The sequence below is a fragment of the Pyrgilauda ruficollis genome, unplaced genomic scaffold (assembly GCF_017590135.1).
Source record: "Pyrgilauda ruficollis isolate IOZ18807 unplaced genomic scaffold, ASM1759013v1 scaffold97, whole genome shotgun sequence".
In the NCBI taxonomy this organism is placed as follows: domain Eukaryota; kingdom Metazoa; phylum Chordata; class Aves; order Passeriformes; family Passeridae; genus Pyrgilauda; species Pyrgilauda ruficollis.
Genome location: NW_024531821.1, coordinates 3,223,418 through 3,247,055, shown reverse-complemented (window position 1 = coordinate 3,247,055; position 23,638 = coordinate 3,223,418). Strand labels below are relative to the sequence as shown.

Here is a 23,638-nt window from a genome sequence, read left to right as displayed (position 1 = left end):
TTTGCTGCAGTGCCACACGGCCCTGGCACGGCTGGCACTCACTGAGGGGCTGCAGGGAGCTCCTCCCGGGCTGTTTCCTCCTGGCAGAGCCCTGCTCCCTCCTGCAGCGCCGGCTCGGAGCCCCCCGGCTGGGCTGGGGCATTTCTGGGGCAGAGGGGCGCGGTGCCCGCTGTCCCTGCCAGCTGGACAGCCGCTCCTGGCACACACACCTGGCACCTGAGCAGCCAGCGCCCTCCCCAGCCCCCCCAGAGCCCGGAGCCATCCCTGCAGCTTTCCAGGGGGATCAGCACGCCTGTAACAGCGAGAGCCTTGGGAAACACAGGAGGGACAAGGGCATCCCAGACAAGCGGGATATTTTGCTGATGGTGACACAAACCCAGAGGCTGCACCCTGCTCTCCACTGGGACACGGTTACAGCGCCCCAGGGAGGGGAAGGACTGGCAGGGGGAGCGGGAGAGAGACAGGGAGATGGATTTCTACTGCTCAGCCCTCAAAGGCCTGGAGAAGAAACGGGACATCCACAGACTAAAAAAATGCTCTTTTCTGAGAAAGTGCAGTTATAAGGAGAGAGCCAGAAAATCTTTAAGCAATATATATTGATATATATATACATATATATATACACAGAGATATATATACACACATATATATATGCACATATATAAATACACATGCTTAAACTGCCGGGGCAGAGCTGGGGCTTTGTGCTGTGCTCCTCCCTGCAGGCACCGTGCCCCCAGCAGGGTGCAGAGGGCACGGAGCCCTCCCGTGCCCTGCCTGCTCCGGGGCCACACGAGCGTCCCTTGGGGTGGGCCTGGTTGTGCCCTTAAGGTTTTCAGCTTGTGTAAGACTCCAAGTTTACAAACAAAAGCGTTTGTCATTGTGCTTCCAGGACTGCAAAAATATCGTTCCCCTACGACTAGAAATGTTAAGGTGAAATAGGCGAATTAGGCAGTACTAGAGATGGATTTTGGTTCTGGCGACCTAACGAGTAGTTGTTATTGGGAATTACTGCTGTGTCACTTGGGATGTGGCTCTAGCGTAACGAGGTCGTGCTCTGCCCACCCGAAGCCTAAAGGTGGTACTTCCGCAGCAGTTCGGATTGCCAGGGGTGCTTCCTCTCGGGAAACCTGTCTGGGATTTTGATTTTGAGGAAATCCTGGATGCATTTCTCCAGCTCTTCCTCGATGGAGAGCTTCTCCTTGACTGCCTTTTTCTTGCTGGAGTTGGACTCGCGGGAGCCGGAGGTGAGAGTCCGGAGCAGGTCGCTCTTCCTGCGGATCTCGGACTGCTGCAGCAGCTGCACCGGGCCCTTCTTGGCCGGCCGGTCCAGAGTCTGAATGTTGGGCTGGCGCGTGACGGGCCCGCAGATGACGGTCTCCTGCGGGGAGCTGGCCTCGGACTGGCTGTCGCAGCTCGACGTGGACAGCTCGTTGCAGGACGTGCCGCTCTCGCCCTCCTTGTCGCCCTTGCCGTTCTTGCAGCAGCAGTCGCAGTGGGACGAGGACCAGCGGGAGGGCTCGCCTGCAGGGGGACAGAGAGCCCGGGGTTACGGCAGCTCCAGAGCCCCCCACAGCCCAGGACAGGCTGCTGAGCCCCCCCCGGGCCGGCAGGGCAGCCAGGGCCACAGGACCCTCGCAGGGACCTTCCCTGGACATCACCACAATGCCAGCACAGCTCCCCCAGGGCCCAGCAGCAGCAGATCCCCGTTAGCCTGGAGCTCCTCATCCACCCCGCTGCCGTGTGCTGCTCCATACCCAGCGTGGGCTGAAACCTCTGCAGAGATCCCCAGGGAGGAACCACCAGTGAGTGTCCGACTGAGCAACCACAGCCGGAGCCCCCTGACTTCTCCAGGCACCGTTTCTGCTCCGAGGCTCCACGGCAGAGCCAGCTGGGACTGCCAGCCTCTATCGTGGCAGGTATCATCCCCCAACATCCCCTTCCCTCCCCACACCGCAGTCCTGCCTCCCTCCAGCAGCCTGGGCACAGCCAGACAGAGCCCCTGGGGACAGCGGGTCCTTCCCCTGCAGAGCCCAGCCAGGGAAGCCCAGGACAGTGACGGTTCCCGATGCTGCGGCGCAGGGCTGGGCTCTGTTTTCCAGCTGGAGCCCTGCCCAGCCGCAGCAGTCCGTGACCGAGGGGAGAGCTGGCACCGGCAACAGCGGCTCCGTGCCCACGGCAGCGCAGCCAGCACGGACACACAGGTCATCGGGGAGCATCCATCCTGCTGGCAGGGACGGCCCCTGCCAGCTCTGCCAGCTCTGCCAGCCTCCAGATCATGGGAGGCACCACCTGGGAACAGCCCCTGCCAGTTCTGCACAGCCCTGACACCCCAGACCATGGAAATCACCTCTGGGGAACAGCCCCTGCCAGCTCTGCCAGCCCCCAGACCATGGAAACACCACGAGGGAACAGCCCCTGCCAGCTCTGCACAGCCCTGACACCCCAGACCATGGAAACACCACTGGGGAACAGCCCCCTGCCAGCTCTGCACAGCCCTGACACCCCAGACCATGGAAACACCACTGGGGAACAGCCCCTGCCAGCTCTGCACAGCCCCCAGACCATGGAAACACCACTGGGGAACAGCCCCTGCCAGCTCTGCACAGCCCTGACACCCCCAGACCACAAGAGGCACCACCCGGCTTTGCAGCCCCACTCTGACCGTGACAGGGAGCCATGGCCTGTCCCCAGTGTCACCCCCTGAGGGTCTCTCAGGTGGGACAGGGGCTGGAGGAACAACAGAGAACGGGGCTGGTCTGGCTGGAGCTGCAGCTCTGCCCTGGGCTGCACACAGGTCATCGGGGAGCATCCATCCTGCTGGCAGGGACGGCCCCTGCCAGCTCTGCGCAGCTCTGCCAGCCTCCATACCATGGGAGGCACCACCTGGGAACAGCCCCTGCCAGTTCTGCACAGCCCTGACACCCCCAGACCATGGAAATCACCTCTGGGGAACAGCCCCTGCCAGTTCTGCACAGCCCTGACACCCCCAGACCATGGAAATCACCTCTGGGGAACAGCCCCTGCCAGTTCTGCACAGCCCTGACACCCCCAGACCATGGAAATCACCTCTGGGGAACAGCCCCTGCCAGCTCTGCCAGCCTCCAGATCATGGGAGGCACCACCTGGGAACAGCCCCTGCCAGCTCTGCACAGCCCCCAGACCATGGAAACATCACTGGGCAACAGCCCCTGCCAGCTCTGCCAGCCCCCAGACCATGGAAACACCACCAGGGAACAGCCCCTGCCAGCTCTGCACAGACACCCACCATGGACAGAGACACACACCACGGGTAGGGGGACACCTCCCATGGACAGGGACACCCACCATGGGCAGGGACCTCCACCATGGACAGGGACACCCACCACGGACAAGGGGACACCCTCCATGGACAGGGACAGTCCCCAGGGGCAGGGGGACACCCTCCATGGACAGGGACACCCACCACGGGCAGGGGGACACCCTCCATGGACAGGGACAGTCCCCAGGGGCAGGGACACCCCCACAGCCCGGGTCCCTCCAAGCTGGCTGGGGACGCTCCCGGGGTGGGGCAGGCACAGCTCCCGGGCTGTGGGGAAGCAGAAGGGATGGAGCCGGGTGGCAGCTGGGGCACAGGGACCCACCAGCTGCCTCAGGCACAGCTACAGCAGAGGCTTCATTACCACAAAACAGGGTTTTTATAAGTCAATTAAGACCTATTAGATGCTAATTTCACTTAATGAATATTCACCAACAATGGGCGCACCACGGGTAAGCCGGGGGACAGAGAGGATTTGCCCCAGTGAACAGTTCTGCTGCTGCCCCAGGTGCCATGGCACGGTGGATGGGTCAGCAGGAGCCTCTGCTGCCCGCGGGCACGGGGTGCCCGGGGTGTGCCCGGCTGCAGAGCCCACCCCTGCCCGGCCGGGGCTCCTGCAGCTCTCGGGGCACAGCCAGGGGATGAAGGAGCCGTGTCTGTGCCCCGCAGCGCCGGGGAATGCCTGCAGCAGCCCCGGCTGGGCAAGGAGGGGCTGAGCCCGAGCCGGCACCACGGCGGCAGCGAAGGAGCATCGCTGACTTAACCACGGCACCCGTTAATTAATGTCTAAATGCTTTGAGATTCTTAGATAAAAGTGGCTAATTAATTCTGGCCTGGCTTTCCTGCTTTCCTCCCTGATCTCAGCACATTTCTCTCCCAGTGCCCTAATTATAATAATTATTATTAGAAGCTTCTGAAGCAGCAGCAAAGCCTCTGATGTATAATTGACACACAAGCCAGCAGCCACCCAGTTTTCCCCTTCTCCTCTCCCTCTTTCCCAACCAGGCTGCAAGGAGGGAATGGGAAATCCCCGTGCAGGAGGACAGGTGCTGTGGGAGAGCTGGGGAGGAGCTGGGATGGAAACCAGACTGACAAAGGCACTGAAGAGTTCTCATGGTGAGAGATGGGCCAGGGACCTCCCCCCGCTCAGACACCTCTGATCAGGGTTTGACTTGGGAGATGCTGAGCCTGGGATGAAGAGCCCAGCACAGACAGTCCTGGGGGCACAGGGCAGGCCCCCATCCCATCTCATCCCATCAATGCCATCCCATCTCATCCCATCAATGCCATCCCATCCCATCCCATCCCATCCCATCCATCCCATCCCATCCCATCCCATCCCATCAATCCCGCCCCATCCCCCATCCCATCAATCCCATCCCATTATCCCATCCCTCTGCCCCCCAGCTGGCAGTGCCACCCCAAGGGCAGAGGGGTCCAAGAGTGCCCCAAGGCCCGGTGCCCAGAAATACAATGTTGTCATATTTCAGAACAAATGTTACAAATTTCCATTCTCTGGGAAATCTCAACATTTTCATTTTTACTCCTCTTGAATTTGGAGTGGAAGTGGCAGCTCTGGGAGGGCACTCCCTGGGATGGGACTGAGCCCTCCACAGCTCTGCCCTCGCAGGCTCCTTCTCACAATAATGTTCCTTCTGTCCAGTTTCTGCAGCTTGCACAGCCCTTTGTCCTGAGGTTTGTGTGCAGGCTGGGGATGGTGACAGGGCTGGGAAGGGACAATGTCCCCAGGCAACAGCCCAGGCACATCTGGTGCCCGTTTCTGAGGCAGACAGGGATATTTTCTGTATCCAGATGCTCATTTACCTCCACGTGTGTGGCTGTACCAACCTCCCAGCCTGTGATCATCACTTGAGCCATTTTCCTACTGTTCTCAATCCACTCTGGTCCATTTGTGCTGTCCTCTTACCTTTTATTCCTTTCCCTGCTCTTTCTGCTTTAGGGCTTTGTTGTTGGTTTGATTTATTTCTGTTTCACGCTCCTTTTATCCTTCCTGTCCCATGACTTTCACCTCTCCTCCGGGCTTTGCTGCCTCCTCCTCCTCCCTTTCTGTGCTGTGATGGCAGCAGCTGATTACCCACTGTGCCCGCCTGGCAGGGCTGGCAGCTCCCTGTCACCTCGGTGCCACTGCAGCCCTGTCACCGCCGTGCCTGCAGCCCTGGGCAGCTCTGGGGACCCAGCAGGGCAGTGCTGGAGCTCTCGGACACATCCCCGTTGTCCTGGGTCGGTCCCAGCTGGGTTTGCCCGGGGCTGAGGACAGGGTGACGCTGCTGCAGTGCCACTTTGGTTTGGAGCAGGCACGGGGCGTGCCCAGCGCCTCTGGGTCTGCATCCATGCGGGAATTGAGGGGTTGGGACTGATGAGAGACCGAGCTCTAACTGGTGTTTTAATAAATACATTCTGCCTCGGTAATGGGGCCAGATTTACCAGCAGAAAATGCCCCAGTCTAAATAAAATGACCCAGAGCTGAGCAATGATGACAAACTCCAGGCACTGACGGCTGCAGGGTCTGTCCTGGGATTTATTTGCTTTTATTTGCTTTTAGGATCAAGCATCTGCAGTAAAATTTCAGTGAGACAGTCCCGGGAAGGACTTGGCAGTAACACTATTGGTTTGAGCCTTCCCAGATGTTCAAAGGCAGCAGAGAGTGGGGGAGAGGGACCAGGGGAGAGCAGGGAGCTGGGGAGAAAGGGAACCAAGGAAGGAAGGGAACAGGCAGAGCCTGTGGCTGTTCCAGCCCCCTTAGGAAGCTCACACAATTTCTTACCCTTCTGGGGGCAGCTGGGGACACATGGATGCTGCCATCTGATTTGAATTCAATTGAAATTTAAATTAAAATTTAAAATTTCTAGTTCAAAGTGTTTCCCATTTAAATATTCGGAACTTGCCAACCCAATATAAACCCCAGAATTGTTCCCTGGTCTGTCTTGCTCATGCACAGTGATTTTCAGCCAGTGCCCAGCAGCACACACACTGCCATCAGGAGTCCCCCAGCACACTGTCATTTCATCAGCACTCCTGCAATCTTCCCTAAAACACTTGGTTCTGGAAGTGAACTTCTGTAAGAGCATCAAATTTGTTTGAAAATAAAAATAAGTTCCCCAAATGGTGAAGAAAAAGAGACCTGGTGTTAAAATACCAGAAGGCATATTAAATGAGCCAAAATATTTATACAGGGATCTTCTCAAAGTAACATGTGATGAAGTTAGAATTTGGAGAGGAGGGAGCAGCCTGGAGTGTGAGCAGCAGCATGGTGAGGCACAGGCGCTGTGGGGAGCAGCTGCTGTGTCTGGGAGCTTGGGCACCCCAGCCTGCAGACAGCTCCCCCGTGCTCACCCGTCCCCCTGGGCTGTGCAGGGGACGCTCTGGACTCTGCTGGTGTCCCCAGGCTGGCCGTCACTGCAGGGCCAAGCCTTCCCTGCGAGCCCTGCAGCCCAGGCTGCACCTACACCCAGCTGTGCCCCTGCACCCCCAGGCTGCACCCCTAAACCCAGCTGTGCCCCTGCAGCCCAGGCTGCACCTAAATCCAGCTGTGCCCCTGCAGCCCAGGCTGCTCCCCCAGCTCCAGCTGTGCCCCTGCACCCCCAGACTGCACCCCTAAACCCAGCTGTGCCCCTGCACCCCAGGCTGCTCCCCCAAACCCAGCTGTGCCCCTGCACCCCCAGGCTGCTCCCCCAGCTCCAGCTGCCCCCCTGAGCCCCTGGCCAGGCTGGAGCAGGAGCAGAGCTGAGTGCTGCCCCTCCAGTTCTCCCTGGGATTTTCACTGCGGGTTCTGCGGGGACTCTGCCTGCAGGAGAGCAGGAAAAGATGAGCCTGCTCTGTGGGAAGAGCTGAGGTCTCAGCACTCAGCACTCCAGTACAGCAGCAGTGCCTGAAGGAATAACTCAGTGCTGCTGGCTCCCTTGCTCGGTGCTCCCCTTTCCCAGGACTGTGAACAGAAACAATATTTGGCCATCAGGACTGAGGCATTTCAGTGTATTTTCCTCTGGGAAAACGATGTTGATATGAAAACCTGGCACTTCAGTTTTCCTCTGCTCACAGCATTTGCTCTTTCTGTTCTGCCAGACTCCAGCTCGGGTAAGTTTGGAGCACAGAGAACTCACAGCTGTCACTATTTGCATCTTCCTTCTTCCAGTTCAGCCTTGCCTCCTCAAATGTAAGACTTTTCTGAGTATGTTTTGATTCATCAATGCCACATTAACCCAGTACCTTAACACAGCCTCTCCTTTTGCTCTCTGTTACTTTCCGTTTATGCTCAAGACCTTGGAAGTGAAGTTTGATGGAAAGCAAGCAGCCTGGGCCGAGGAGCAGGGGTTTCCTTGTGCTCTCTGGGGACCCCTGGGATGACCCCTGGCCAGGCTGACCTGCAGTGCACACACAGAGCCCTCTGCTCAGCCAGCACAGCCACAGCCACAGCGCAGGGAGCGAGCCAGGATCGTGGGCTGAGCCTCTTGTGAAGAGAGATGCTCCAGTCAGGCATGAATTAAAGCACAGGTAGGACCACACCAGTCTGAATGAGCAGCAAACAGGTTCCTCACGCCGCCCCAGCTCTGGAACTGCTGCCAGAGCTTTGCAGCAATGCAGTGTGAGGGCAGAGCCAGCCCAGCCCCAGCCAGCCTGGCCGAGGGCACTGCCAGGGCTGGGAGCCCACACCTCTCTGGCAATACCTGGATGTTTCCGTGCCTGGATGGAGCCCCCCAGTTCACATGAAATGAGCCCCGTTTTGGACACCTGCTTTCATTAGCAAAGCCAGAGTGTTTATTGCTCCTGCTTCTCCAAGACCCGTGTGAGAAACTGCTGACAGATGGTTGTGGTAATGTGGGAGCCAGAATTCTTGAATTTTTGGAAATTAGAGCTCATGAACTCAAAAATGCTCTGGAGATCCGAAGCTATCATGTCAGCCTATGTTGTTCCAATTAATTGCAATCAATCGCTAATTGAGAGCTATTTTAAGACTTGTCATTACTCTGAACATAATGGAGAATAAATTGCATGTTCCCCTTTACCCCCACCACAAATGACATCAGTGCAAAGAAATCTCAGGAAACAGAGTGAGAAAGGGAGCAGGAGCCCGGTTCCTGATGTCCCCCTGTCCCCCTGGCAGGTGCAGTGACACAGCACTGGGAAGAGATGAGGGCTGAGAGGCACAAGGGTCACAGGCAGCTCCTGGGGCTCCACCTCCAACACTCCAGCACGGCAGCTCTGATATTGCTCTATTTTAATGAGCTGGAAGTCAGTTTTCTCCAAGATCCCTTCCCAGCCAAGCTCCCTGATTATTCCACGGCAGCCCTGGGGACAGGAAGCACGGCTTGGAACCATGGCTTTGGTTTTTGGTTTGGCTTTACAGCCAGGGCCCCAAATCCTGCCATGAGACTCAAATAACCCAAAGAAGTGCTCAGCAGCAGGCGGGGGGTGTGCTGCAGTGCTGGGGCGGGCAGCCCCCGCAGGGACAGAGCTCTCGGGGCAGGGGCAGCTCAGGGACAGCCAGCCTGTCACTCACTGTCACCCTGAGACGGGCACAGCTTGACAGGCTAGTCCATCACGGCACCGAGGGAAATCCCCAGGCTGAGAGATAAGCAGCTCTTAAATGAGGAGCTTCTGCTAGCAGCCAGCGAGTAAGGGAGTTTTTAATCCAGCTACAGTTCTGCTGTCGTTTCATGACATTTTACTTTGGATACGTTTGGAACAAACCCAGCTTTCCTTTTCAAAGGGCCAAGTTTCACTTTTTTTCCCCCAATGATTTAATGCCGTACTCTCTTCCCTTTCATTTCCCACCTGGTCCTCATCTTCCCTGTAGATAAATCTGTGTCTCCTTGGGTCCTGGCCGTGGCCTCTGTGTGCCACCGTCACATGGAGAAATTCACCCCTTTCACCTCTCATTTGTTCTGTTCTTGCAGTCGCTCCAGTTTCTTCTCTCTCATCTTTTACTCTCAGTATCAAGTGATCTGCTATTCTTGGAGTATCCTCCCGTTGTCCCTTTGTCTCTGCTCCAGTGCTGTTCCCAAAAGTCACCCTTCCCAGGAGCTGCTCCCGGGGCTCTGCAGTCCCCTTCTCCTCAGGGCTGCAGCTTCCTGCCTCTGCCTTGCCAGTCCCTCCTTCACTTCCCACAGCAGGGGTTACCATGCTAGCAATCAATAATTAAGCTGTATAACAGGGCTATCAATCAATAATTAAGCTTTACAGCAGGCAGCGAGCTGTTACAACCCACAACTGAAGTGACTGCTGAAAAAGGCTGCTGGTGGGAGGAGTTTCGTTGAATTCAAAGCAAATATTGCTAAAGGTGAGTGAATGCAGCCCTGCTGCTCCCCCTGGCAGCTCAGGGGGTGGCTGGGCAGCCTCAAGAGAGGAGAGGATCTGCTGCCAGGCTGTCTCCTGGGAGAGGAGCCCCCCAGGAGGGGTCTCCAGGCTCCCCCATCCTGGCACACCCACCCAGCTGGCAAAGCTCAGTGCCCGTGCTGGATGCCACGTGGAGGGTGGCAGATGGAGCACACCAGCTCTGCCAGCTCTGCCAGTGGTACCCCAGGGCCTGCAAGGGAGTCTCCCCCATTTGGACTGGCCAAGCACTTGTGAAGCACCACGGAGCACACCTGCACAGGTGGCAGGCTGCAGGAGCAGCCTGGAGCCATCAGCCCACCGTGTTATTATTCCTTCCCTGCCTCGTTCAGCCCCCGTGCTGGCACTGCCCCCGGGGCTGGCTGGAGCAGCAGAGCCAGTAGGAGCAGCTGCTTCTGCCTGGGCACAGTGACATGATGTATGTCCCTGTTACCGAGGGACACGGACCATGGCTGCTGCGCCTGGGCTGGCACAGGACAGGGGCCAGGGCAGCAGAGCAGCCAGAAATGGCTCCGCTGAGACACCCAGCTGAAAAAGATGCTTATGAAAACAATTACTTTGGAAATTACTAACCCTGTCCCTGTTCCCTGTCCCTGTCCCTGCCCCAGCTCCTCTCCCTGTCCCTGCCCCTGCTCCTGTCCCATCCCTGTCCCTGCCCCTGTCCCTGTCCCTGTCCCATCCCTGTCCCTGTCCCTGTCCCTGCCCCTGCTCCTGTCCCATCCCTGTCCCTGTCCCTGTCCCTGTCCCATCTCTGTCCCTCTCTCTGTCCCAGCCCCTGTCCCTGTCCCATCCCTGTCCCAGCCCCTGTCCCTGTCCCATCCCTGTCCCTGTCCCTGTCCCTGTCCCAGCCCCAGAGAGCCCGGGAGGGGCTGGGGGAGGATTCCCCCAGGAAGAAGGAGGAGCCGCCGGTGATGGATTCCCGGGGCACGATCAGGGTCAGAGGAGCTGCTGCTGCTGCCGGGGGAAGGCAGGGACACCCCGAGCCCTCCTCGGGAGCGCAGCTGGGGCTGAGCTCTGCAGCAGGGCTGGCACTTTTCTGGGACTATCAGATATCCCTTTCCATAGGGGCACATGCTCCGTTTTTATGAGCTATTTAAGACACCCTCTCTGGAAGTTTTCTTATTTTTTCCCTGTCTGAACCTCATAAACAGGGCTTCTGTTCTACAGAGATAAATTTGATTTATGTGAGAAACATTCCCAGGCACAGTGGGCTTTGCCTTAAACCCCGTATCTCGCTGTTCAGTGGTGCTGTGGCTTAGCTTGGTTTATTTTCTATCCTCTAAGTGGTGAATTGAACTTTCAGAAATGAATGGTTTGGTTTATCTGATTTAGCATCTTGAGCAAAGCACTTTTGCATCAAATAAATGCAGGCAGTGGGAGACCCTCCAGACACTACTTTATTCCAAACATTTTCAGCACGGGTTTCAAGACCAATTAAGTTACCCATGCCTGGGCAGTCCTAAATGCTCTGGGATCAGAGGCTTTTCCCTTCTGCAGAGGGTTTGAGGGGATGAGGAGGTGCTGAGCTGGGGAAGGGCAGCACCCTGTGCCCCCTGTGAGGGCTGCCTGAGTCTCCAGGAATCTTCAGGAAGCATTCAGTGCCCTGGGCTGGGCACAGGGTGGGGATTGGGCACAGGCTGGATGTTTCCAACCTCAGCCATTCTGGGATTTGACTTAAAAATGGAAGGTAATTACAGCAGGTGGATTCACGGGTGGCATCCAGCACCACCCAAGAAATCAGCTGGGCTCAGCTAGCCTTGGCAGGGCAGCCTTGGCCAGGCCCCATCCCTCAGACAGACACAGCTCCCGGGAGTTCTGCAGGTTTAGGGAAGCAGAGCGTTCAGCTGCCCTAATCACACCCATTGCTCGAGACATTTCCTGTCCCCCTTCCCTCCTGCACCCTCCTTTTGCCATCAAATCAGCTACAGAAACAAAGTCATTTGGCCAGGGAAGGAGCTTGTTAAGGAATGAGGCAGCTCCGTGGCACAAGAAAACAGAACCCAAGCAGGTCCTTCCACCCCGTGTCTGACAGACTGACTGAGCCCAGCAGGGCAAAGGGGCTTTCTCTGGTGGGGAAGGGTGGGAACCCCAGCAGCCCATGGTTTAAAAGCCCTCCCTCAGCTCTCCTCAAGCCAGCCCCCAGCCACAAGGAAATGCTCTAGAGCTCGGTTTTGAGAGTCATTTCTGGATGCTGACATAGGGAGCAGCTGCTCAGGTCTCACCTATTGCTTTATTTCAGCTTTATCTGGTGAAAACCAAATGCTGCAGCCCAGTTCCTTGGCTGAGGAAAGATAAATTACACTGTAAATGCATGCGTGACCTGCTGGTCAAGAGGCTCATTGTAGTTTTATGGTCATTATTTATTGACCAGCTGTGAGGTCTGAATCGGGTGCTTGGAGCTCTCGGAACCAGGCTGGAGCTTCAGGGGGGGACAGGCTCGGCCATGGGGAAGCCCTGGGGGTGCAGAGTCTGGCCCCCAAGGGCTGCATCAGCCCCATCCCAGCACCCCTGCTCGGCCATAACCACAGTCCAGGCAGCAGAGAACCTGTGTGAGGACAGAGATGGGGTGGATAAATAGAGCAAAAAGGCCCAAACTTAATTTGAAGAGTGTAAATGTTTCAGCTCAACAGCTGAGTGAGAGAGAGAAGCTCCTGCTCAGACCGTGCCCAGCTTCCCGAGCGCTGCCCAGGCCTGGGTGCCCCCGGGCCCTCGCTGACCGCCCTGTGCCTTTGCAGCCCTGTCAGCCATGCCAGGGCAGCTGGGCCCGGCCTGAGGCACGTCCTGCTCCCCACAGCCGTGCCCGCAGCTCCAGCGGGGTGACGCTGCCAGGGGCTGTGCCCTGGGCCCGCCAGGGGCCCTGCCTGCGGTGCCACACGCAGCCCGGCCCGGGCCACGCCAGGCCTCAGCGGGGCCGGGCTGGGCCAGGCCCGGCCCTGGGGACACTGATGGCGACGAGGGGACAGCTCAGCAGCTTTGTGCCGGGGGGAAGCACCCTGTGCACCCGGGAGCCTCGGGCTGCTGGGCTCCGGGGTGCTCTGGAGGGTGCCGGGCCTAGCAGGATTTATCCGCTCGCCTGATATTGTATTTCACTCTCAAATTTAACCTTCAAAAAACGGAGCAAACTCTTACTCAACGCGGGAGATTAATCTGTAACACAAAATATTTAATTAATAGAGTGAAATTTCATTTCATGGGTACTTGCATTTGTGCTGTGATAAGCAGTAGCTGAGGATCGGGGATTCACCGCCGACAAAGGAATCGTTCGTCTGCATCGCAGTCAAGCATAGCAAATATCCAAGGAGTATTTTGGCATGGTCTGTAATGTTTGCTGTATTAGTCCTGTACATGAATAATTTACAGCTAAAGGTCTGTCTCGTTGCCATCACCAAATCAAAAGCCATTTGCTCTAGTTATGATATCACAGTGACAGCTTGGCTCCGGCAGTTTCCATCCTGCCAGCTGATGGATTTCACCGAGTTTAAGAGATTTCTCTTACATAGTAAGCAACAATAACATTAAAAGCAGCATTGGCAGTGTCTGGGGCAGAGGCTCCTGTTGGGCTGGGCTCAGTCACACTTTGGTGAGCTGAGCTGAGCTGAGCTGACCCCTTGTCACGGGCAGAGCAGCCCGGGGCTGCAGCACGGGGCTGGCACCGGGCTCACCCCGTGGTGAGGGGTGCCAGGGGGCTGGGGCAGGGCAGGGGGCCAGGACCCTGCCAGGCCATGGGACAGGCCAGGGAGCTGCTCCACCTCGGCGTGTGCTGCCTCCGGCCACGCTCCCTGCGGGAGTCTGGTGCTGGGAAAGCATCACAGATCCCAAAGCAGCAGAATCAGAGCCTCATTTACACATTAAGCCTTTTTATATCTCTCTTGCTGCATACAAGGGCCATAAAACAAGCAGCAAAGTGATTTACTTGTGTTTCAAGGCCCCTTTACAGAGACAAAATGATTTATGGGGCCCCCGTGCACATGACCAAGAGGCCCTTAATATTTAACAGCTGTAAAAATCCTGCACAACGCTGTGCATTACCCAGCCCTCCAAACAGATTAAGGTAACTCTGCATACACTGTGCCTGGTCAAATATTAATCACTGAATAATTTAGCCTGTGAATTTATTTTGTTTTAAATCATTCCACAGATAAATTTGCCCGCTCCAGTGCAAATACATATTTATGATATGGTTATTGGTCTAATGTATGTTTTCTGGTATCCTCCTTTCAGGATATCCATAATAACAGTCAAATCCAAGGAAAAGGAAGGGCGGAGAGCCCAGCAGAAGTTTTCTACGCAGGGCTGCACTCAGCTGGAGCCACTGCCTGCACCAGGGAGCTCTGGAAATGAGCACTTGGAGCCTCTTTAAATATTGATGGTGTGGCTGGAACGGTTATGAAAGCACAGGGAGAGCACTGGGAGTGATGGAAATGCCCCAGCACGTGGAGAGGAGTGCGCAGGAATCCCGGCAGGGCTGGCAGGGACGTGCTCCCACCAGCACCCACTGCCCACCCTGAATGAGCCCCCGTGCCCTGAACAAACCCCAGAGGAGCCCCCTGCCCAAAGGAGCCCTGGCACCCTTCAGCTGCACCCCGGGCGAGGGGAACAGTGCCATGGCAGGCAGGACAGGCACAGCCCGGGGCAGCAGAAGGCATTTGTGTGCCAGCCCCCTCCGGCTGTGCCCAGGGACGGGTCCCAGCAGCACGGGGCACTGCCAGCCCTGGCCCTGGCAGCCCCTCAGCCCGTCTGGGGCTCAAGGCTGGCTGGGGCCAGGTATCACCCAGAGATCCACCAGGGCTCCCAGCACACGGCCTCATGGCACCTGGGCAGCCAGGGAGCAGGGCTCACACCCAAAGGGCATCCCTCCCTTCCCAGGGCTCGTCTGGGAGCCCCTGTGTGAAACACTCTGCTGGTGAGCTGAAGGAAAGGCTGTGACAGTCCAGAGCTCATTGATACCCTGGGGAAGCAGAGTCAGCTCAGAGCTCCAGCCAGCCTCACACACGGAGTGCCTCATACACAGAGTGCCTCACACAGCTCCATCCTCACACACAGAGTGCCTCACACAGCTCCATCCTCACACACAACAGCTCAGAGCTCCAGCCAGCCTCATACACAGAGTGCCTCACACGGCTCCATCCATCCTCACACAGCTCCATCCTCACACACTGGATGCCTCACACAGCTCCATCCTTGCACACAGAGTGCCTCACACAGCTCCATCCTCACGCACTGAGTGCCTCACACAGCTCCATCCTCACACACACGGAGTGCCTCACACACTGAGTGCCTCACACATTGAGTGCCTCACACAGCTCCATCCATCCTCACACAGCTCCATCCTTGCACACAGAGTGCCTCACACAGCTCCATCCTCACACAGAGTGCCTCACACAGCTCCTGCCAGCCCCACGCAGCGCTGCCACCACGGCCAGCTCTCCTGGAGCCCACCTGAGCCCAGGCAGCCCTGGGTGCCTCCAGCAGCACGGGCTCCAGGGCCAAGGGCAGTGTTTACACGGCCCAGGGCACGGTGGTGCTCGGCCCCCAGCCCTGCCCCGCGGGCTCAGCTGGCCTGCTCTCCCCAGCAGGATGGTCCTGGTCCTTTGTGTCTGATCCCCCTGCCCTCCGTGCTGCTGCTGCCCCCAGCCTGGGCACGTCCCCCTTCAGAGCCATGGGCTGCCCAGCACGAGCACTTCAGCGCTTCCAAACCAACCCAAAGCCAGCCCGGAGCTCCCCTGGCTCCCACGGCACCAAAACCCCACAGGAACCTTTATTTAACTGATTTTCATGTCCTCATTACGAGTTGGCTGGCAGCACTGGGATTTGCTCTTGGAGCAAGATTCTCCTCTCTCAGGGTCACGTTACAGTCACCAGAGCTGCCTCCAGCCCCCAGGGACCCTTCCCACAGAACCCAGCTGCTGGGCAGTGACCTCATTCTGCAGGAGCAGGAGATTCCAGCCACCCTCAACCAGAGGGGTCAGACAGAGCAAAAAATACCCTTGAAGTGTGTCCCAACCCCTCCAGCCTGTGCTGCTTTGGAATTGAAATCCGCTGGGATCTGCGCTGTCTGACCCTCCTGCTGCTTCCACGGGCACCACTCTGCCCCAGGGAGACCCTGCTCAGCCCTCCGAGCAGCCCAGGCAGCAGCAGCTGGACTTCCAGCTGCAAAGAAAGAAGTTTAACATTCTGGTAAACTGTGAGAGCTCCTCCATCACAGCAACGAGCCTGACGTTCTTTTAGGAGAATATAAACTTAATTTCAAAGCATCTGGGAAATTCCATTAAGTGATTTATCCTGGAACTGATGAAGCTGCAATTTATTTCAAGGCCCAAACCAGCATTAGAGCCGGTCTCGTGAGCTCAACAGTAAAATATCTGACAGTGAGAATTATTCTAACAGCAAAAAGCATCGGTCTCCAGTGAGGCCAAAGTGGGACGTGGGATGGGCAGTGGCCCAGCTGGAGCTCGGGGTGGCCACAAACAGCCTCCAAAGGCAGGGGCCCAGCTGAAGCAGGACAAGAACATTCTGCTTTCTTGTTGTGCTGGGTTTGAGAAAGGGATGGATGGAGGAGGCAAGGAAGAAGAAATACTGTGCTGGATGGAGTTTATTTATCTTCTGAAAGGAAACAAAGACTTGCCGGGACTGAGTAGCTCAATTAGGCGCTTGCTGGAGTGACAGATTTACTGCTTGCTCAACAAATGCATCTCAAAGCAGAGGCACAAACGGGATGAGAGAATGAAGAGAGGGATCAGGAGAGCCTCTGTTAACCCAGGAGAGGACCCATCACCCTGCCCAGGCAGCAGGAGCTCCTGCTGACTCCGGCCAGAGGATTTGTTCTGCTGCTCTGCCCTGGAGGGAGGAGCTGCCCTGAGGAAAGGCCACAGCTGCCCAGACCCTGCCCAGCTGGGCAGTGCCCATGAGCTGCCCAGCCCCACCGTGGGATTCAGCTAGTTTGTTCTGTCAGGTTCCTCTCCAGCTGCTCTGCTGGAGATGGTTTTTTTTCCTGGAAAGATTTCCTGAGCATTCCCTTTCCTCGTGCCTGCTCAGCCCGGGGATGGGGCTGTCCTCAGCACTGGTGCTGCTGCCATGCTCATGCCACAGACGCTGTGAGCTCGCCCCACGGGCACCCCAGGGCAGTGCCCAGCCCTGGGCAGCCTCTGTGGCTGCAGCTCCGTGGCACCTGGGCAGTTTCTGACTGCAGAAGCAGAGGTGCAATGGCAGCCCCGCAGGCAGCCCTGCATCCTCCAGGAGAGCAGGGAGGGCAGCTTCAGCAGGGGCTCCAGAGAGCAGTGCCCAGCTCCACTGGGCAGGGCTGTGATGGCCCAGAGCCAGCACCCCCTGCACCAGGCACGGCCAGGCTGCTCCCAGCCAGGCTCTCTGGCAGCCAGGTTTTGTAGCAGTGGCAGGCATCCAAGATTTGCAGGTGCCCAATGGAAGCTCGGCCCCAAACTCCCTGCAATTAGAGCAGAGAAATCACCAGCCCTCCCCCAGTGCCCACCCCAGCAGGATCTGGGGGTTTCCGTTTCAGGCAGGCTCTGGAAGGCACAAAAGGCCAAGTGTGTGAAACTCCCGGGGATAATCAATGGCAGTTGGGTCCTTACCAATCATTATGTGCTCGGAAATCTTCACTTTTGTGATTAACGCATTGTTTCTTTGGCTCTCCTCTTGATTAACAGGAATCACAGAGAAACACTCACACATCCTATCATTACTGGCTCAGGAGCTCTGCAATTACAGATTTTAATTAATATCCTGGTTCATTTCAGGGGAACTCTGGCTTTAAGTCTACATTTTTGGGGACCCAATAGCAGCCGTGGCATAGATGGAGAGTTTTCCTCTGGCAGCCTGAGGAAAGGGCAAATGAGAAAGCATTCCTCAGGATGACTTTGTTCTTTTCCTCTGGAAACTTCTTTTCCAAACAAAACCTCTGGATCTGACCCAAGCCAAGTGGTGATCTATTTCCCATCCCCTCATGCAAAGGCTCCTTGTCTGCAGCGGCACAAATGTCCGTGTGCAGTTTTTGGGGAGGTCACCAGGACAATTCTCCGAGTCCTTCTTCCAAGACACCTTGAGTAGATGCCAGCCTGCCACCACTGAGGGTGTTTTAAGCTGGTTTTCTGTTCTGTGGCACATGGGGCACAGAATCCCAGCCTCACTGGGGTTGGAAGAGACCTCCCAGCCCCTGGAGTCCCAGCCGTGCCTGATCCCCACCCTGTCCCCAGCCCTTCCTTGGACACCTCAGGGATGGGCACTCCACAAAAACTGGATCACAGTGAATCCCTGTGGGTCTGGACCTGGTGTGGCATTAACCTGGTTAATTAACAGGTTAAACAGGTGAGTTTCTCTGAACGGGAGGTTTAAGCTGAGCCTGGCTGGGACCTGGCTGATGCTGCAGCTCCCACTCCTGTGAGGGACACCATCCTTTCCCCACTTGGATCATTCCCTTTTTTCCTCATCCTGCCACCTCTCCAGAGCTGCCTTTTCCTTGGGGCTGTTCCTTTCCCCATGGGGAAGCAGGAGCTGGGAATTCTCCCTGCAGTCAGAAACAAGCCAGTGCTGGAACACGCCCTGGAGCAGGGGACTGCAGGCAGAAGCAAGGCAAGAAGGGAACTATTGTGTTTTAAAATAGGGGAACATTTCTGTGGGGAAATATAAATTGCTTTCAGTCTCGAAATGTCTTTTTTTTTTTTTTTTTTTTTTTGCCAAGCCTGCCCGTGTTAAAAATGATGGATAGTCTTATCTCTGCACAATCTCCTGGCTGTGCTGGGGAAAATGACCCGGTGCCATTGCTGAGTTCCAGACTGAGGGCTGTCAGTGCAAAGTGGGAGTCAGGGGAGTTGCATTTAGGCATTCCTGAGCTTCAGAGAGAGATTTTTATCCTAAATGAGAATAAGCCAGGCAGACACTGAAGCTACAAGTGACTTGATACGAGCATCCACTTTACCACCAGCCTGAGGCACCTCCCTGCCCCATCCCCAGCCTTTGCCTTGGCAGACAGGGCAGGGGCTGAGGGCAGCCCCCCACCCCTCTCTGGGGCTGCTGCTGCTCCTCGTGCCCTCAGCACACCCAGGGTGGCTGGGACAGAGGAGCCCAGAGCCCTCCCTGGGTGCCAGGGCTGCTCCTGCAGTGCCAGCTGCAGCCCGTGGCACCCCTACAAACCCTGGATGTGCCACCCAGAACCACAGTAAAACAGCCCAGAGCAGTTACTTAATGGCTTTGATCTGTGCTCTGGTGAGAGCCAGGGAGCATAATTATATTCTTGCTTTAAAAGGAGGGAAGAAGAAAAAAAGGCTTTATTTTGATGTTTTAGTGTTTGCTTCCCAGCAATATGTGCTTAAAGGGAACTATGGTAATTTATCTTTCCAATTCCTGCTTTTTACAGCTGAAAAAAAACAGGAATAGCTCCTGTACATTTGCATTTCATTTTTAGCTCAAGCGCCTCGACAAGGATTCAGCCAAACAAATCAGTGCCGTTTGCAGTGAGAGCAGCTCAAGGAAATAAAAGCTCCAGGGATGCTGACAAACACCGGCATCAAAACCAGGATCTGCTCCTCCACAGGGAAAGGAACCCAGCACGTGGAGCAGGCTCAGAGTTTACTGAGCTCCTTCCATCGGCTCTGCAGGTTCTGCATGGCCCCAAAGGTCCAGGGATGGACTGCAGCCCTCTGCAGAACCTGCCAGGGCCAAATTCACCCTGAGACCTGTGCCCACCTTCTGCCTGGCACAGGAGGGGAGCACAGGGCTCTGGATGGTCCCACGGCATCCCTGCTCCCTCTGCCTGGCACAGGAGGGGAACAGAAGCACCTGGCCTGTCCCGTGGCATCCCTGCTCCCTCTGCCTGGCACAGGAGGGGAACAGAAGCACCTGGCCTGTCCCGTGGCATCCCTGCTCCCTCTGCCTGGCACAGGAGGGGAACAGAAGCACCTGGCCTGTCCCGTGGCATCCCTGCTCCCTCTGCCTGGCACAGGAGAGGAACAGAAGCACCTGGATGGTCCCACGGCATCCCTGCTCCCTCTGCCTGGCACAGGAGGGGAACAGAAGCACCTGGCCTGTCCCGTGGCATCCCTGCTCCCAGCTCGGCCCCAGGACAGCGTGGGGCGGGGGCTGGGGGCTCTGGGAGCAGCCAAGGTTTGCTCAGAGTGGCTCTGTCGAAGCTCCCCCCGTGAGCATGGGAATCCTTCACTTCCCATTCTCTCTGGAGAGGGATGACGCTGCCCTGGGAGAGCTGGGAACCACGCACCAGCCCTGCACAGCAGTGACCTGCATCTCCTCCAGGAGGGCTGCTCCCTTCCCTGCCTGCTCACCCAGGCCAGACCCTGTCCTGCTCTCCCCGCTCCCCGCACGGAGGTTTTCAGTCTTGGCTTTAACCCTGCCTTTGTCTGAAGGCCAGGCGGGCTCGGAGGGAGAGATTTCAGCGCAGGGAGGCCGGGCTGCTTTAATGCCCAGCTCCCAGGGCTGCCCTAACCCCAGGTGCCCTAATCCCGCTCCCAGGGCTGTCTAACCCCGCTCCAGGGCTGTGTAACCCCGCTCCCAAAGCTGTGTAATCCCGCTCCCAGAGCTGTTCTAACCCCGCTCCAGGGCCGTGTAATCCCGCTCCAGGGCTGTGTAATCCCGCTCCCAGGGCTGTTCTAACCCCGCTCCAGGGCCGTGTAACCCCGCTCCAGGGCTGTGTAATCCCGCTCCAGGGCTGTGTAATCCCGGCTGCCCTAACCCCGCTCCAGGGCCGTGTAACCCCGCTCCAGGGCTGTTCTAACCCCCTCCCAGGGAAGCAGGGGTCGCTGGTGCAGCTGTGCCAGGCCGTGCCCGCTGTACCTGCGAGAGCAGCGCTGGGCTGAGCCGGGCTGAGCCGGGCTGGGCAGAAAGCTGAGAGCTCTAATTGCCAGCCTGAGCCGAGAGGGAGAGCTTTCATCTTTTGTACAGCCGAGAGGACAGAGGAGCAGCGAACCATCTAAAAGGTGCCCATTGCCCCCGGCTGGCTTTCACCGGGCACCGCTGCCTTTGTTCCCTCTCCTTTTGCTCCCCGAATTCAGCCCGTCACAGCGGACTGCTTATTGCATTTGAAAGAGGGGGAGGAAAAGCTACTCCCAGGAACACGCCCGCGGTCAGGGCAGATCGGCCGGAGCAGCTCCCAGGCTCTCCGCTGCTTTTTTCAATCAAAGCCGCTCAATTTTGCCGTCTGAGCCAGCCTGGCCGGCGAGGCTGCGAGTGCCAGCCTCGGCCAGCAGCAAAGCTCATCCGCACGGGTTTTGTTCGCGGACAGAACGGCCCCAGCACGGCTGAGAGCCTGCTCCAGCCCTGCCTTTGCGGCACGGACGGTGCCCCGGGCAGGAGCGCCCCATCCCCGCTGCGGCAGCGCGGCCCCAGCCCGCCCGGAGCTCCACTGCGCGCATCAGACACTCGGCAGCTCCTGGGCCCTTGGCAGCAAAGGCTGAGCGCTTTTCAGGGCATCATCATCATCACCAGAACCCACACGGAAGAGGGGAGCTCCGCCCGGACCTGCCCGGCTGCCGGAGCCCGGGGCTGGGCTGGCTCTGGTGCCTGGGGACACAGGGAGGGGACACAGCAGGATGTCCCTGCGGGCCATAGAACCACAGAATCCTCTGGTTTCGGTTGGAAGGGACTAAAAGCTCATCCAGTGCCACCCCTGCCATGGGCAGGGACACCTCCCTCTGTCCCAGGTGCTCCAAGCCCCGGGCAACCCGGCCCTGAAAAAACTGCGTGTGAAGCTTGCCTTGCTTTCACGGCAAACCCTCACACTCACAGGAACCTCATCCATTTCACGTGGTTGTACAACATCAAACCCATCAGCCATCAAACCGTTCCAGAGGTGATTGGGAAGGCTCGTGGCATTTCCAGGTGATCATGCAGGGGCTGTGTGTCGGCAGCACCCCCAATTCACCCTCCTGCAGGTGGAATTCTGCCATTTCCTAAACAGAAAGGTAAAGCAACCCAAGCATTTCATGTTACTAAAAAAAGCTTCACAGAAAAAAATAAATCTGTCTTCCTTGGAAGCATGGTGGTTGTTTCTCTGGAGCAACATGAGGTAAGTGACACAAATAGCTGTGAATGATTCTTTTCCGAGAGCACCTGTGTGGCCGTTTTTATCCGAGACAGGAGGCAGCAGCAGCCTCAGACAGAGTATTTTGGGTGAAATATCTCAGGAGCACTCTGAGCTAGAAATGACTACACCAGCTCCCCTTTAGCAACAGATTGCTTCTAATTCACAGAATGCAAATGCAGATGCTGTTCCTGGCGCCCAACCAAATTAGTGCACAACACATTTGTTTCTAGAGGAGCAGCATTTAGTAGAGCAGGAATAAAAGGGAAAACAATACCTGACATCACCTGTGTTTGCCTGGCTTGTGATTTCTGCACATGGCAGCTCAAAGATCCCGACGTGACAGCAAACACCAGCCCTGGGGGCACCTCAGGCTGCCTGTCCTGGCAGCAATGAGCAGGGAGGATTTCCATGAGGTCCAAGTGTTTGGCACTACAGTCATCTTGGGGGGCACTTTGTAGGGTGGGTCACCCAGCACAGGCCCTGCCCAGCTCCTGTGGCTCTGCTCAAGGAAAATGGGGAAGATAAAAATCTTATCAGAGCCAGGGATTCAAAGTCTCCCTCATCCCTGACATTTCCAGCCACTGGAGTGGTTTTAATTGCAAGGCTCACCTTACTCCAGCTGTAACACTTCCCCCTTGAAAGGAGCCCATTTCTCCCCCCAGAATGCATGGGTGGATCTTCTCATCCACAGCCCTGTTCCCTGTAAAATGCCCTTGGAAAACCAGGGATTACTGACTTACCAACTCCTCACACAAATTGCTCCTCATCAAGGAGGCACTGAAGTACATAATACAATTATTCAAAGAACAATTTTCTGGTGCCAGAGCCAGTATTTTACATCTGCCACTGTATCTACAGTCAGGGACTGAGCGCTGCCAGTGAGCCTGCTCTGACTCTGGTCCCTCCTTGGGGCTTTTCCTCCCTGCTCCTGCTGTGTCAGAGCCTCCTGAGGAGGACAGCAGCCTGGCAGCTGTCACTGATGCACAGGCACTTGATGCACATTTAGTACATCATATTAACAGGTATGTACAGGACAGATGTCTGCATTGCTGGGGGTTGAAGAATCTTTGGTGCTTGAGTCCACCAAACTGACCTGATTTTTTAGGGGCATCCCATAACCCTGGGAACTGGATCCACCTCATTTCAGGTGACAGTGACACAGCTCCCAGGCCTGAGGATGTGCTGGCAGCTCAGTCCAATCACAGCTCTCCTCAGGCAGTCTCACCTTTCCCATGTTGGTTAATTATAAACATAATATCCAGATTTTTATCTATTTATCAGATTTCTATACATACAGTAACCTTATTTACCTGGGCAGGATGGTGGGGGCACCAGTCAGTAAATACTTGATGAATATTATCTGAACTTTAAAAGTTATTCCTAGTAAAAATGTCAGCTTGAAAATCAGCTAAGTCCCATAGAAGCAGATCCACAGTGGAGAAGATTTGGTTCATTTCTGGGGAAGTCAATGAAGTTAAACCAATTTCCACAGCTGCTACCACCACCCTGGCTGCTGAACAACAGCAAATCATCTGTGCTTCCCTGGCTTTCAGCAGAAACACATTCCTTGTTTAAGCAGAGAAAGCTGTGCTGAAATAGCTGCCGAGCTTCTGCCTGAAAGAGATCCCAGCTCTTCTGCTTTTTACCAACAGGACAAAACTGGGTTGTGAAGGCTTTGCCTGATCCAAGATCAGCTGCACTCCCAGAGTCATCGTGGTTGGAAGGGCTCTGTGACCGTGGATCCCCTGACCCACCACCGGCCCACAGCCCTGGGGTCTGCTCCACCCATCCACCAATAATCCACAGCCCTGGGGTCTGCTCCACCCATCCACCAATAACCCACACCCTGGGGTCTGCTCCAGTGATCCAGCACCAGCCCACAGCCCTGGGGTCTGCTCCACCCATCCACCAATAACCCACACCCTGGGGTCTGCTCCAGT

The 23,638-nt window shown here is 56.6% G+C and overlaps 1 protein-coding gene across 1 annotated transcript in view; it reads right to left on the bottom strand.

Annotated features, from left to right (window-relative positions):
* Positions 1-1,072: 1,072 nt before the first annotated feature.
* Positions 1,073-23,638, bottom strand: part of KCTD16 (potassium channel tetramerization domain containing 16) — a 57,246-nt gene continuing 34,680 nt past the window's right edge. Inside the window, exon 2 of the mRNA XM_041489996.1 lies at positions 1,073-1,524. Coding sequence (XP_041345930.1) covers positions 1,073-1,524 — 452 coding nt within the window. The remainder of the gene's footprint in view (positions 1,525-23,638) is intronic.